This window comes from Rhipicephalus sanguineus, chromosome 1 (assembly GCF_013339695.2).
Source record: "Rhipicephalus sanguineus isolate Rsan-2018 chromosome 1, BIME_Rsan_1.4, whole genome shotgun sequence".
Lineage (NCBI taxonomy): Eukaryota > Metazoa > Arthropoda > Arachnida > Ixodida > Ixodidae > Rhipicephalus > Rhipicephalus sanguineus.
In genome coordinates this window covers 253850939-253864592 of record NC_051176.1, presented here as the reverse complement: position 1 = coordinate 253864592, position 13654 = coordinate 253850939, and the positions used below count along the sequence as shown (strand labels likewise).

The 13654-nt window shown below is 49.9% G+C and overlaps 1 protein-coding gene across 1 annotated transcript; it reads right to left on the bottom strand.

The window, feature by feature from the left end:
• Window positions 1-1750: 1750 nt before the first annotated feature.
• Window positions 1751-11217, bottom strand: LOC119382381 (uncharacterized). Its single transcript, XM_037650078.2, has 3 exons — window positions 11102-11217; window positions 10873-11037; window positions 1751-2169 (listed from the first exon to the last, which is right to left on the bottom strand). The coding sequence occupies exons 1-3, from the start codon at window positions 11142-11144 to the stop codon at window positions 1751-1753; spliced, it is 627 nt and encodes a 208-aa protein (XP_037506006.1). The 5' UTR covers window positions 11145-11217.
• Window positions 11218-13654: the final 2437 nt, after the last annotated feature.

Sequence of the window (13654 nt, the reverse complement as noted above, 5' to 3'; positions counted from 1 at the left end):
TGTTGCGCAGTGTACTGGTAAATGTTAAATCGAAGTAGTTTTTCAAACATTCAACACTTCTTTTTGCCAGTTGAAGCGCAGAGGCCACAATACGCGACGACGAAAGTTTATATGCTTAGAATTGACTAAGCAGACCTTAAGTCCTAACAACTAACAAGGTACCAGCGCGAGCCAGATTCGGAGATCTTAGTCATTGCAGTGAGCTGCTGTGTAATAAAATAATAACAGCTTGCTCTTTTGCCGTTAGCGCGGTGTTACATATCATTCTACTTGCGTCGTGTAGTGTCTCCCTGATGGAGCCTTGCATCACTCCCGGTCACGCTTTCTCACATTAAAGTCCTTCGCTTACTTGCTAAGTTTCCACCAAGATCAGCGCTATCGAGTCACTGATTATGCAAACAACTATTTGAAACTCGATCTAACGAAGTGATGAGGACGCTTGAATTATTTCGTTAAATCGGGAAGTTCGTAAAATCGAGAAAGGGATTTTTCGGCTCTTCGAAATCTAAAATTATAACGTAGCGACATCAAAAGCTAACAGGCCATTGTTCTTGCCACCGATCTGCTCCTGTGCACGTGAGAAGTCCGCGAGGGCGGCTCGAGGGCGGCCCTGACATGGAGTCTCCTATGTTGCCCAGACATAAGGGGCACCATATGTCCGGGCGATGCAGGCCACAAAGAGGGTTACGTGAAGCAATGACGGGCGAATGATATGCGGGGACGCGGAGAATGAATGAAGTGATTGTGCGAGCAGGCCGAGCCAGAAAGTTGCAAGGAGACGATTAGTGCCATGAAATCACGAAACCAATCATCGCCGCCCGTAACACCATTCGGTACATAGAAGCAATACCGACTGCCGAGTCCATTGTTCCATGCATGGGCGCGGCGCGCAGCCTCGTCGAACTAAAGCCAGGGCCGTGGGTAGGGCGCCTGTAGACGTTTTAATGCGATAGCGTTAGAGCGCACGCTCGAAGAAAAACCCGTCTCTGCAAAAGTGGAACGAAATCGTCGCTTTTTTCCACAGATAGTTCTAGAAAAACTTCGTTGAATCAGGTTTGGTGGCCAAGCAAGTTAGTTAATTCGGGTTGATGATAATAATGTGACCCATGGGAATTTTCTGGGTAATCGAAATAAATTCGTTACATCGGAGACTTCGTCAAATTCAAGGACATCGCTTCCAGTGCTAAGTGATTGGTTTAGCCAGCGGACATGATACATACCCGTTACTGGTTAAATGAAAGTATCCCGGGAAATTAATCTGCCAGGAATACGTTCCCAGAGCACATTTTAAGGGGCATCTGGAAAAAAAAAAACGAACACACGCGCCGAACGATGGCGTTTCGCTGACTGAGTATCGGCCTTTACACGACTGCAGATGAGGTAGAAGAGAGAGAAAATTAAAAGACTGATAGGGTGGTCAACCAGAGGAATCTCCGGTTGGCTACCCTGTGGGGGGAAAGGGGTGGGAAAGGACTAAAGTGAAGGGGAGTCTCTGACGACACAACGAAGTCATGATAATCACTTTGTAAAAGCAAGGACAGACTCATAATGACAATGGTGAAATGATATGGAGTACAAGCAATAAATTAACAGTGTTCAGTGCGCCGCACTGGAAATTTGACACTGTATCTAGGATGATTAGCCATTACGTTTAGAATAATCTAACGAAAATACAAGTCGTACCTTGATCTTTTAACGGAATGAGCATTATATCTTAGGACAGGACCTTGGCACCTGTCAAGTGATTATTTTAGTGATGTTCACGATGCTTACTCCAATTTCTCTCGTTGGGCGATGTCGTTTTGCTAGACTTGGCGAGAAGTTGCTGCATGGCGGAGAGTACGCTCCGCGTGCTGGGCATAGTTATGTTGCCACTGAGAGAAGACGTCGACGAGACGGTGGTCGATGTGTTGACCGGCACATCCACCGGGACTTTAGTCGGAACTTTGACCGGAACCTTGGCTGGGGCCTTAGCCGGGAGCTTGGCGGGGACATTGGCTGGCACCACATTAGTTGGGGCATTGAACGGGATCTTCGCCGGGACCTTGGCCGAAATCTTGGCTGGAACCTTGGCAGGAACCTTGGCCGGCACCTTTAATGCAGCCTTCTTCGGGGTTTTGGTTTCGTGTTGTGATGAGCTGCTGCTCGCCGGACTCGCCTTGACAGTCACTGCGTAAAGCCGTAGTGGGCTTGTGACAGATGTTCTTGCGAAATAAATATTGTTATTGCTCCAACTTCTGCGGGAGTATTTCTCTAAAACGTTCTTGGTCAAGCTTGTGCGCGGAAAATGCATTATTGCCAATTGGACAGAGGACGATGATCACACACTCGCTGACGGCAGGCGGGCGCTTATAACTAAGGGTGCCCTTAGTACTATATATATATATATATATATATATATATATATATATATATATATATATATATATATATATATATATATATATTAGTACAATTATATATTTTAGTACAATCAGAAAGCGTGCAGCCGAACAGCAGCGCCATTCCCAAGTCCCACTTGGATGGCTTGCGTCGCCCACTTTCCAGCCGCCATAATTATTTAAAGAGCCCCTAAACAACCTCTGACAACACAAGGAACGAGCGCGTTATTCTCTCCTGGCGTTTCCCTGGTTTTCGGCACGACTCGTGACGCCAGCAGTCGGTTCACGTGACATCATGTGGAAATAAGCTCTCGATTAGTCCGTACGAAGGATACCAGTTTTGAATTGACTCCAACCCTGCTTTGCCATGCAGTGTCACGCCCGTTATGCATTGTCTCGCATGATCATCGTGCGCGATCAACTGATTTCACTTCGTTTTGTGCGTTGTCGGCTGCTCAGGCGGAGTTAACGGCGTGTAGCATAAAAGCGCGAAATCCTGACGGGCTCAACACTTAGTGCTGACATTGTCTGCGTGTTTTAACAGCGAAGCTGTTTAAGCCGGACGTTAGGCCGTTCGGTGTGCGCAGAAAAACCTCGCCGAGCGGTTACATCAACATGCGTCGCTTAGCAACGCGTTGGAGGAAGGAAAGGAGGAGGAGAGGAGAAGAAAAGTGAAGAGGAGGAGGAGAAGAAATTAATAAAACGAAATAAAATTTCTTGGCGAGGCGGTATTCGAACCCGGGTGCCCACGGTCCGAAGGCGCGCGTCGTAACCGCTCGGCTATCCAGGCACGCTAGCAGAACAAGCATTTATGGGAACCATATGATTGCGTTGCTATGGGCGAGAGAACGAGAAAAATATTGAGAGAAAGAAAGAGAGAGAGAGGGGGGATGCTCAACTTGGCTTTCCTAGGCTTAACTGCCCCTCTCTACGCTCATGTGGCTAAGCTTAACTGGCTATCTCTAGGCTAGGCTTGGCTAGTATGCTAAGGAAGGCCGCCCAGCTGTGCTGTTCCTTCAGGCTTGGTACCACCTATGCGAAGGAGCCCTAATTTTTTATGTAGAAATAAGTAGCGAGGAGGAGGTAGCGTCTGTAGGAAGGGTAGTGAAGGCGAGAAAGGAACCGTGCACTCTCTCCATCTTTGACGTCGGAGTAGTCTAGGGGCCCTTTCAGGGGCTCAGTTTCCTCGTTAGACGTAATGCCAGTCGCAGGCTAACGTGTTGTAATTTTTACGTCAGAAAGCTGTGCGCGAGGTTGAGGGGATGTCGCGCGGGAATTGTGCATATAGTTAACGTGCAGCGAATTCATTCCACCCGCATCAAAAAGCTGTAAGCATCACCGGTGAGAGTGTCTGCAATCATGTGCTTAGCGGCAGGGGATACCACAGCTTCTGAGCCACCAGTACTGGTATATAGGATAAGGGTGGAGGCTTGGTTACGTTGGCAATACATGAATAAACGAGCACAGCGCGGAAGACGGAAGACACAGGTTGAAAGCCACATACAGCGCTGGCTTCCAACATTTTTTTTTTCTCGCAACAGTCAGTGCTGATTTTGTCTTTGTATACCTTCCTAGCTGTGCTAGTTTCACCACGTATAGGACAGCGCAGAGGGCATGTGCGGCAAACGCATCTTCGAGTAAACGTAGCACTTTTATGGGATACTTAGGAAAAGTACATTAAGCTCGAAAGCTAAAGCGACATTAAGGGCGCAGGGTAAGCCGTATACGTCCCATGCATTTTTGGCCATTTTGAGGTACCGTTTTCTCAGTTACTAAAAAGGATATCAACACAATACATATATAGTTTTCTTCCGAATTTTCCGCTCTTTTAACTGTACTAGATTTATTAAAATATGACAAACAATAAAATTTTGGTGAATTTTTTACCACTAGAACCTTTAACTTGCATTTTTGGAAATTTGTAACACGAAAACTGTAAAGTGTATAATCTCAATTCTGGTACAGTAGTTGTATGCATTTATGCAGAGTACAAGAACAAATAATCAACTGGTTATCTTGAAGTATATAGGAAATAATGGTTCCTAAGTAACAAAAAAACATGGTTTTGAGATAATCGAGTTTGAAGTTAAACATCTGAAAAGCGAACATATTTTGGCACAAACACCGTTCAACTATTTTATTTAGTAGCGAGCTTGGTAATCATTTCCAAAGTCAATTTTTCACTTTCGAGCCTGTTGTCTAGCCACACACACACACACACACACACACACACACACACACACACACACACACACACACACACACACACACACACACACACACACACACACACACACACACACACGCACGCGCACGCGCACGCACGCACGCACGCACGCACGCACACACGCACACACACACACACACATACATATATATATATATATATATATATATATATATATATATATATATATATATATATATATATATTCTATCAGTCACGCATGGTGATATGTGTATATGTGTGGTAGCGCACAGGTACTCCTGCTTTTTTTTTACTGTAATAAAAAATAAATGCAGTTGTCACCACGGCCACGGCTACCCCTTTCCACTGGTTGTTAGGATATAAAAATTAGGAAGCAAAAATTATATATATATATATATATATATATATATATATATATATATATATATATATATATATATATATATATATATATATATATATATATATATATATATATATATATATATATATATATATATTGTAACGAAGACGAAGTACTCCGGCGCAGAAGCAGCAGCATCGAGGGTGCAGCAGAGCCTCGCGCTAGCGGACTGTGCTCGGTGCATTACGCGACCAACGATAAGCTCGACGCCCAATAAATCTCCTTTATATTTGGTGGAGCCGTGCTGGGTAACGTTTCCTCTACCATCCTGGATCTTCGTTCTCGGAGGCTACCTTCTGCTATGCCGGACGCCAACCAGCAGACGCTTCCATCACCGCCTGCCACCTGCCCTGGCAGTGTTCCGCAGCGTGAGCCTCCAATCTTCAGCGGAACAGACGACAACGACGTTGAAGATTGGCTCTCGACTTACGAAAGGGTGAGCGCTCTGAACAAATGGACCGACGCAGACAAGTTAACGCGCGTATCGTTCTACCTCGCGGGTGTTGCCAGTCTTTGGTTCAGGAACCACGAGGGAGATGTCCAAACGTGGCCGCAGTTCAAAACCTCCACCACGGCAGTATTCGACCTACCCGCCGTCCGAAAACTGCGAGCCGAGCAGCGTTTGCGCGCACGCGCACAAGACGCGGGTGAAACGTTCACCAGTTATATAGAAGACGTCGTCGACCTTTGCAGACGCGTGGACGCTGCCATGACGGAAAGTGAGAAAATCAAACACATCATGAAAGGAATTGATGATGACGCTTTCCAAATGCTCCTGGCGAAGAACCCGTCCACAGTTAATGAGGTTATTAGCTTGTGCCAGAGCTATGATGAACTGCGGAAGCAGAGAGCTCTAACGAGACGACCTCCCGCACACGACCTGGCATCACTGTCCAGCCTGACCAACGGCCACGACCAAGCGTCGCTGATAGCCGAAATTAAAGCCTTTGTCCGCGAAGAAGTCGCCCGGCAGCTCTCCCTGGTGCCCTTCACACAGGAAGCTACCACAAATCTGCCATCGTCCCTACGCGGCGTCATTCAAGGAGAGGTCGCTGAAGCGCTGCCAGCTGCCCGCGAGCAAAGTATTGTGGCTGCTCCACTTACATACGCTGCGGTCGCTGCCATGCCCTCTCGCAAAGCATCCGTACCACCTTTCCAGCATCCTGCGAGCTATCCTCCACCTCCGGTCCGCTGGGCCAGCAATGCCACAGCCAACCCGTGGCGCACGCTCGACAATCGCCCGATATGCTTCGCATGTCGATACCCCGGACACGTCGCCAGGTATTGCCGCCGCCGGGTGCAAGGCAACGACGACAGCCCTCGAGAGCCGTACTGCCCGCCAGACTCAAACGCACATTACGCTCCCGCTGCTCCAGCGCCAGCTCGCTACCAGTCTGATCGCCGCCCTAGGTTGGAACATCTTCGCTCGCCATCTCCGCGCCGCCGCTCGCTTTCCCCTATGCATCGACGGTCCGCACCTAACGAAGAGGGAAACTAGACGACGCAGTTCCTGAGGCAAGAACTGCGCAAGTTTCGGTTTGCCCAAGTCCTCATTCGTCACCTGCTAATGTTATTGATGTGTTCGTCGAAGATGTCGCTACAGTCGCTCTTATAGATACCGGTGCTGCTGTTTCTGTTATCGATGCTGGATTTTGCCGCTCACTTCGTAAAGTAACGACGCCTCTCTCCGGATTGTCGCTTCGTACAGCCAGTGCTCAGCCCATTCAACCGGCCGCAGTCTGTACAGCGCGTGTGACCATTCAGGACGTTCTGTACACGATAGAGCCCCTCGTACTTTCATCGTGCTCCCATGCGATTATCTTAGGATGGGACTTTCTGTCGCGTCACAACGCCGTTATCGATTGCGCTCGTGCTGAAGTCGAATTCTGCTCACTCGATGACCCACCCTCCGTCGACCACCAATCTTCCGCTAAACTTGTCGTCAACGACGACACCTCCATCCCTCCGTACTCTTCGGCAGCCGTACCAGTCTCGTGCAGCGCCATATCCGACGGGCCGGTCTTCTTCACGCCCTCTCAGATCTTCGTTACCCGAAGAGCCCTTCCGTTGCCCTTTGCTGCTCTTGACCTTGTCGCAGGTTTCACCACAATGCCCATTTACAATCATCATTCATCGCCGCTATCATTGCTTTGTCACGAGTGCCTTGGCCATGTCGAGACGGTCAACACCACACGAATCATCTCTGTCCCCGATGAGGTGCCTTCGACGGCCGTCTGTGAACTGGGTGTCCTCTCCACGCCTGACCCAGCATCTACAGACGTATTCCGACCGTTCATCGCTGAAGATTTGACACCTGCGCAGCGATCAGAGCTCCTTACCATCCTTCAGCACTACCGCCCTTCTTTCGACGTTGCACAAACATCGCTAGGTCGTGCCTTAGCAGTCGAACACCACATCGACACGGGTTCTCACTCACCGCTGCGGCAACGTCCATATCGCGTGTCTGCTACAGAACGCCGTGTCATCGCCGACCAGGTGGACGACATGCTCCGCCGAGGGGTCATTCGACCTTCCCAGAGCCCATGGGCGTCTCCGGTCGTACTTGTCACAAAGAAAGACGGTTCCATCCGCTTCTGTGTCGATTTCCGGCGATTGAACAAGATCACGCTGAAGGATGTCTATCCACTGCCGCGCATTGACGATGCTCTGGACTCTTTACAGGGCGCTGAGTTCTTTTCCTCGCTAGACTTGCGGTCAGGCTACTGGCAGGTGCCGATGGCGGAGGCCGATCGCCCCAAAACCGCTTTTGTCACGCCAGACGGCTTGTATGAATTCACCGTCATGCCTTTCGGACTTTGCAACGCACCTGCTACGTTCGAAAGAATGATGGACAATGTTCTCCGTGGCCTTAAATGGAAGATCTGCCTATGCTACCTCGATGACATCGTGGTCTTCGCCCCTGACTTCGCAACACACTTGCGCCGCCTTCAGCACGTCCTTAGTTGCTTGACCAACGCGGGTTTGCAATTAAACCTTACAAAATGCCGATTTGCCATGCGTCAACTGACCATTCTAGGCCACGTTGTGTCCAAGGACGGCATCCTCCCGGATCCCGAGAAATTGCGCGCTGTTACTGCGTTTCCTAAACCTACTAGCATCAAAGAACTTCGCAGTTTCATTGGCCTATGTTCTTATTTCCGGCGATTTGTTCGAAACTTTGCGTCAATTATATCACCTCTCACACAACTCCTTGGCGACACTAAAGATCTTTCATCGTGGTCTCCTGCCTGCGACGAGGCTTTCACCACCTTGCGACGGCTTCTCACGACGCCACCCATTCTTCGCCATTTTGACCCTCAAGCTCCAACTGAGGTCCATACCGACGCCAGCGGTGTAGGCCTGGGTGCTGTGCTTGCACAGCGTCAACCTGGCCACACAGAATACGTCGTGGCATACGCAAGTCGCACGCTCACCAAGGCAGAGAGTAACTACAGCGTCACAGAAAAGGAGTGTTTGGCCATTGTGTGGGCGCTTGGCAAGTTTCGCCCATATTTATATGGCCGTTCTTTTGACGTCGTGACTGACCACCACGCGCTGTGCTGGCTTTCGACGTTAAAAGACCCATCCGGCCGCCTTGCTCGCTGGGCGTTGAAAATTCAAGATTACGATATACGCGTGGTTTATCGCTCCGGACGGAAGCACGCTGACGCTGACGCGCTTTCCCATTCCCCTCTCTCTCTGGAAGCCACTACTGATTCCACGTGTGAGAGCACATTATCATCTCTCGACTTTGACAGCATTGCTGCCGAACAGCGCAATGACCCGTGGACTGCGTCTCTGCTAGACCTCCTCTCCGACCCTTCTCAAGTGCCAACGTCGCGAATGCTCCGGCGCCAAGTCCCGCACTTTGCGATTCGTGACAAGCTCCTCTATCGACGCAACTATGCACCAGAGGGACGCACGTGGTTGCTCGTCGTACCGCGAGCCTTGAGGTCGGAGATCTGTTCCTGTTTCCACGCTGACCCACAGTGTGGCCACGCAGGAGTTTTCAAAACGTACGAAAGACTTCGACACCGTTACTACTGGCGTGGCATGTATACTTTCGTCCGCAACTTCGTCCGCTCTTGCCGTGAATGTCAGCGCCGAAAATCTCCACCGCACATCTCCGCCGGTGAACTACTACCTTTGCCATGCCCTTCCCGACCCTTCGATAGGGTCGGTATAGATCTCTATGGGCCGCTTCCATTGACTCCTACCGGCAACAGGTGGATAATCGTTGCAGTCGACCACTTAACACGCTATACCGAGACTGCTGCTCTTCAAACTGCCACAGCACAAGAGGTCGCCTCTTTCATACTACACCGTTTTGTGCTGCGTCATGGAGGTCCTCAAGAACTTCTCAGCGACCGTGGCCGCGTCTTCTTATCAGAGGTCGTTGAAAAATTGCTCGCTGAATGTGCTATTGTACACCGCACATGTACTGCTTACCATCCGCAGACCAATGGCACTACAGAGCGCTTTAATCGCACTCTTGGTGACATGCTCGCTATGTACGTCACACCTGATCACTCGAATTGGGACCTAGTTCTTCCGTTCGTAACCTACGCCTACAATACCTCGACGCAAGCTACCACTGGTTTCTCCCCTTTTTACCTCGTTTATGGCCGTCACCCTTCCCACACCATTGACACCATTCTGCCCTATCGACCGGACGCGTCCGAGTGCCCGCCGATCTTGGAATCCGCCAGGCACGCAGAAGAATGTCGCCAGCTGGCCCGTCACTTTACCTCCGATGACCAGAACCGCCAAAAAGCCATCCACGATGCCCAGAACTCGACTCCCGTCTTTCTCCCGGGTGCCCTTGTGTGGCTGTCAGTGCCGCATCGCACACCAGGGCTCTCTTCTAAATTTCTTCCCAAGTACGATGGGCCATACCGCGTTCTCGAACAGACTTCTCCAGTCAACTACCTTATTGAACCTCTCACGCCACCGTCTGACCTGCGGCGTCGTAACCGCGAGGTTGTACACGTCCAGAGACTGAAGCCCTATCATGATTCTACGGTACCTGCAGACGACTAAGTCGCCAGGATGGCTCCTTTTTTTCGCCGGGGCCATTGTAACGAAGACGAAGTACTCCGGCGCAGAAGCAGCAGCATCGAGGGTGCAGCAGAGCCTCGCGCTAGCGGACTGTGCTCGGTGCATTACGCGACCAACGATAAGCTCGACGCCCAATAAATCTCCTTTATAATATATATATATATATATATATATATATATATATATATATATATATATATATATATATATATATAGACGTGCGCAGGGTTCCCCATCAGGAGGGGCAAAGGTTCATCGCAGCGCCCCCCCCCCACCCTACTAAGTCAAGCTATGGGGCAGATTTCGCCCCCCCCCCTCTTAGGTGATGATTAGGGGGGCGGCTGCCCCCCCCCCCCCCCCTGTGCGCACGTCTATGCACACACACACACACACACACACACACACACACACACACACACACACACACACACACACACACACACACGCACGCACGCACGCACGCACGCACACACACACACACACACACACACACACGCGCACGCGCACACACACACACACACACACACACACACACACACACACACACACACACACACACACACACACCACACACACACACCACACACACACAGCCCTACATTTCGTAAGTTCAAAAGTTCTCGTTTGAACAGAACAGTGCACACGTTCACTGCAGTCCGCTCATAATTCATCACAAATATTGCCTTTGGTGAAGAGATCGGATCGATATGTGCTGGTGGTCGGATTGGCAGTTCGCCACGAATAGCGTGCTCGACGCTAGTCACCCGCTGTGGGGTTTGCTTGGATCGTGTCTTCACATCGCTCGGAGTGCACTCGCTTACCCTGGTCGTACTGCGCGTATGTGAGGTCATCGGCGAAATCGGCGGAACCGTCGGCGGCCTTTTCATCGTAGTAGGTCTCCTCGTCGTAATACTCGTCGGCGGGCTTCCCCTGGCGAGCTGGCTGGCCGAGCGCAGGCAGCAGAATGACGGCGGCGAGCAGGGCAGCTGCAACGAACGCGTACTTCGCTGTCAGCGTGCGCCTGACCGACTCGAGCCGTACTCAGCTCACCGTTCACGATGGACGCAGTTGCGGTCATCGCGTCGCTCCTCATCCTCTGCAAAGCACACCGTCATCGAGCCTGCCGGCCAGGCTTGCCAGAGCTGCGCGTCGCCGCCGATCCTGTTCTGACGGCTCAGGGGTCGTGTATGCGCATGCCGGCGGGCGGTGCGCGTCGTCGTCTTCGTCCTCACATTCTATAGAGCAAGGATATGGGGTGGAGCAGGCGCCTGTATTTTTCACCTGTTTATTTCGCATCTAAAATGACGCGGCCGCGCGATGAATAGCCAAATAAGGGTCATTGTCAAGCTTGCCGAACTGTTTGCAAACAATATGAGCGTGACACCACAGCCAATGTTCCTAGCCACCTGGAGTGCCGATCGGACGAAGGCATGGTTCGGACGAAGAACCTCTGGGACCCAACCAACCAACCAGCCGTCCCCAGCTGCTCCACCTCTGACGTATACATACAGCGAACCACCGTTTCATCGACCATCACGTAGAATCCTCTTCAATGAGTAATAGAGACATCCACGCGCCTACAGGAGGCATGATTGAATACTGATTTATAAAAACAGTTAATTGAGGTCGCTTAAAAATTCTTCAAGAGATATTTCACCGGAAAAGACATATATGTTGAGTTTTTTACAATAATTCAATATGATGTAATTGGAACAGTTTTCACTTTAAATGAGGCATTTTTTCTTGCTTTTTGGCTACAAGCGACGCAAAAGTCGCCTCACCGCTGTAACGTCGGCGGTGGAGTGCGTCGTAAGAGGGTAGAGATTCATTTTACAGCGTTAGCTGTTATGAGCTCGCTACAAGAGACGATTCTGGTGGTGATGTCCACTGACGCCGCCGGTGTCCGTCGCAACTATCGCGCACAATAACGGGGGAAAAAATTGGCCGCCATCCCGCTCTGCGAACGTGAATGTCCAGCGAAGCTGTTCGCATCACCACACATGCTGATGGGGGATATGTTTTATAATTACTTTAGAGTAATGGTAGTGATAATCGCTTTGTGGTCGCTGTGGTAGACCGTGATTGGTTGCACGACCATTTTCAGCGAGACGAATTTGTTCCTTTCGTCGAACATTGTATTCACGCTGTTCTTCTAGTGTCTTTAATTTCCGTGGTATACCCACCGCAGTCTTAGAATGAACTGAATGAGTTGCCATACGGGTTTTTCTTTTATATATGAAAGCGGGAAATACACGCGGGGAGAAGGAAAAGTCGTTTGTAGTCATTCGAAGCCCTCGTGGGAATTGCAAAGCAGCTGCAACCTAATCTTTACCGGGAACGAGTGGGAGGGTGTTCGCATTGTTCACAGGCGCCTTATCATCTAGCATGTGGTTTTGATGCTTGTTCGGTGGTTTTCTTTATTTAAACGTGTACCGAGCTCTATGCTGTATGCCTGATTGCAAAGAACGATATTCAGTTTGCCTTCAATTGTTAAAGGGCGCCTAAACCACCCAGAGGTCGAAATTTAGTTGTGGCGTTGAAGTTGTGCACGAGTCCACAGGGAACGCTAGCGGAGTTATAACTCCGCGTTTGCTCGTTTCGCTCTTTCCTTCGCTACGCTGCGTTCGTCGGCTTGTCTGCCCACGTTTCCAAATGCCCTTCCTCAATGTCCGAGGTGAAAATGCAAAGAGCGCGCGCATCCGCTAGCAGAGGAGCAGGCGATCGTCTGTGGTGAGTAGTGGGATTTGCCCAAATTCTGTGGCACATACGCGCTATAGGATTTTTGTACTGAAGCCACGAAATTTTCCGACCAAGGAGAGGTATACAGCTTCGGTGTAAAACGGTTCGAACCCGGGCATTATCCTTGGTAGTCCAGTATACTACCACAGCGCCGCGCCACTGCTTGAAGCTGCTTCGGAAAAATACCGTAGAGGCGTCATGTTGTGCAAGTATTGCGTAGCAGCTGTGCAAGTATTGCGTAGCGGAAGAGTAAATCGCAGCAGGTGTCACACCATGTGAATTACATAATGAGTGGGTGGTTCGAAGCTTCTCACCCATTACAAACTGCATTTGTGGAGGTGCATTGCCTTGCGTAGTGCGTACTTCGGCACTTAGCAAAATGACGATGAATTATGGCGTAATGGGTACTTCGCAACTGTACTTGCAGTAGACGCCCTAAGAGTGTTTACAACGTTCAACTGCTAACACCTAAGAGCGTCTACGCTGTGACTGTGCCGCGTGTTCAGCGCAGGCCTTGAATTTTTTTTTTTTTTTTTGGATAGGCGAAAAGCACCAGGTGGTGGTTCATGGAGCAGTCTTTGCTGACATACCCAACTCTCATTTGATATCAGCTGGTTGCACTATGATTCTTTCAAGGCGTTGACGAAGCTTCGGTCAGTAATGCTTCTCTTAACTACCTTCGAATGCGCGGGGTTCTAAAAAACCATGTAATCAATGCGCTTTTTTACTCCTTGGCGCATACATATAAATTCTGGATGTATGAGCGTGACTTGGGTTGGCGACATAATGCGTAGGACAGACAACCGGCATTACACCGACAACCGAAAACAGGCATTAGATAGGGTAAATTGGACATCATCGGAA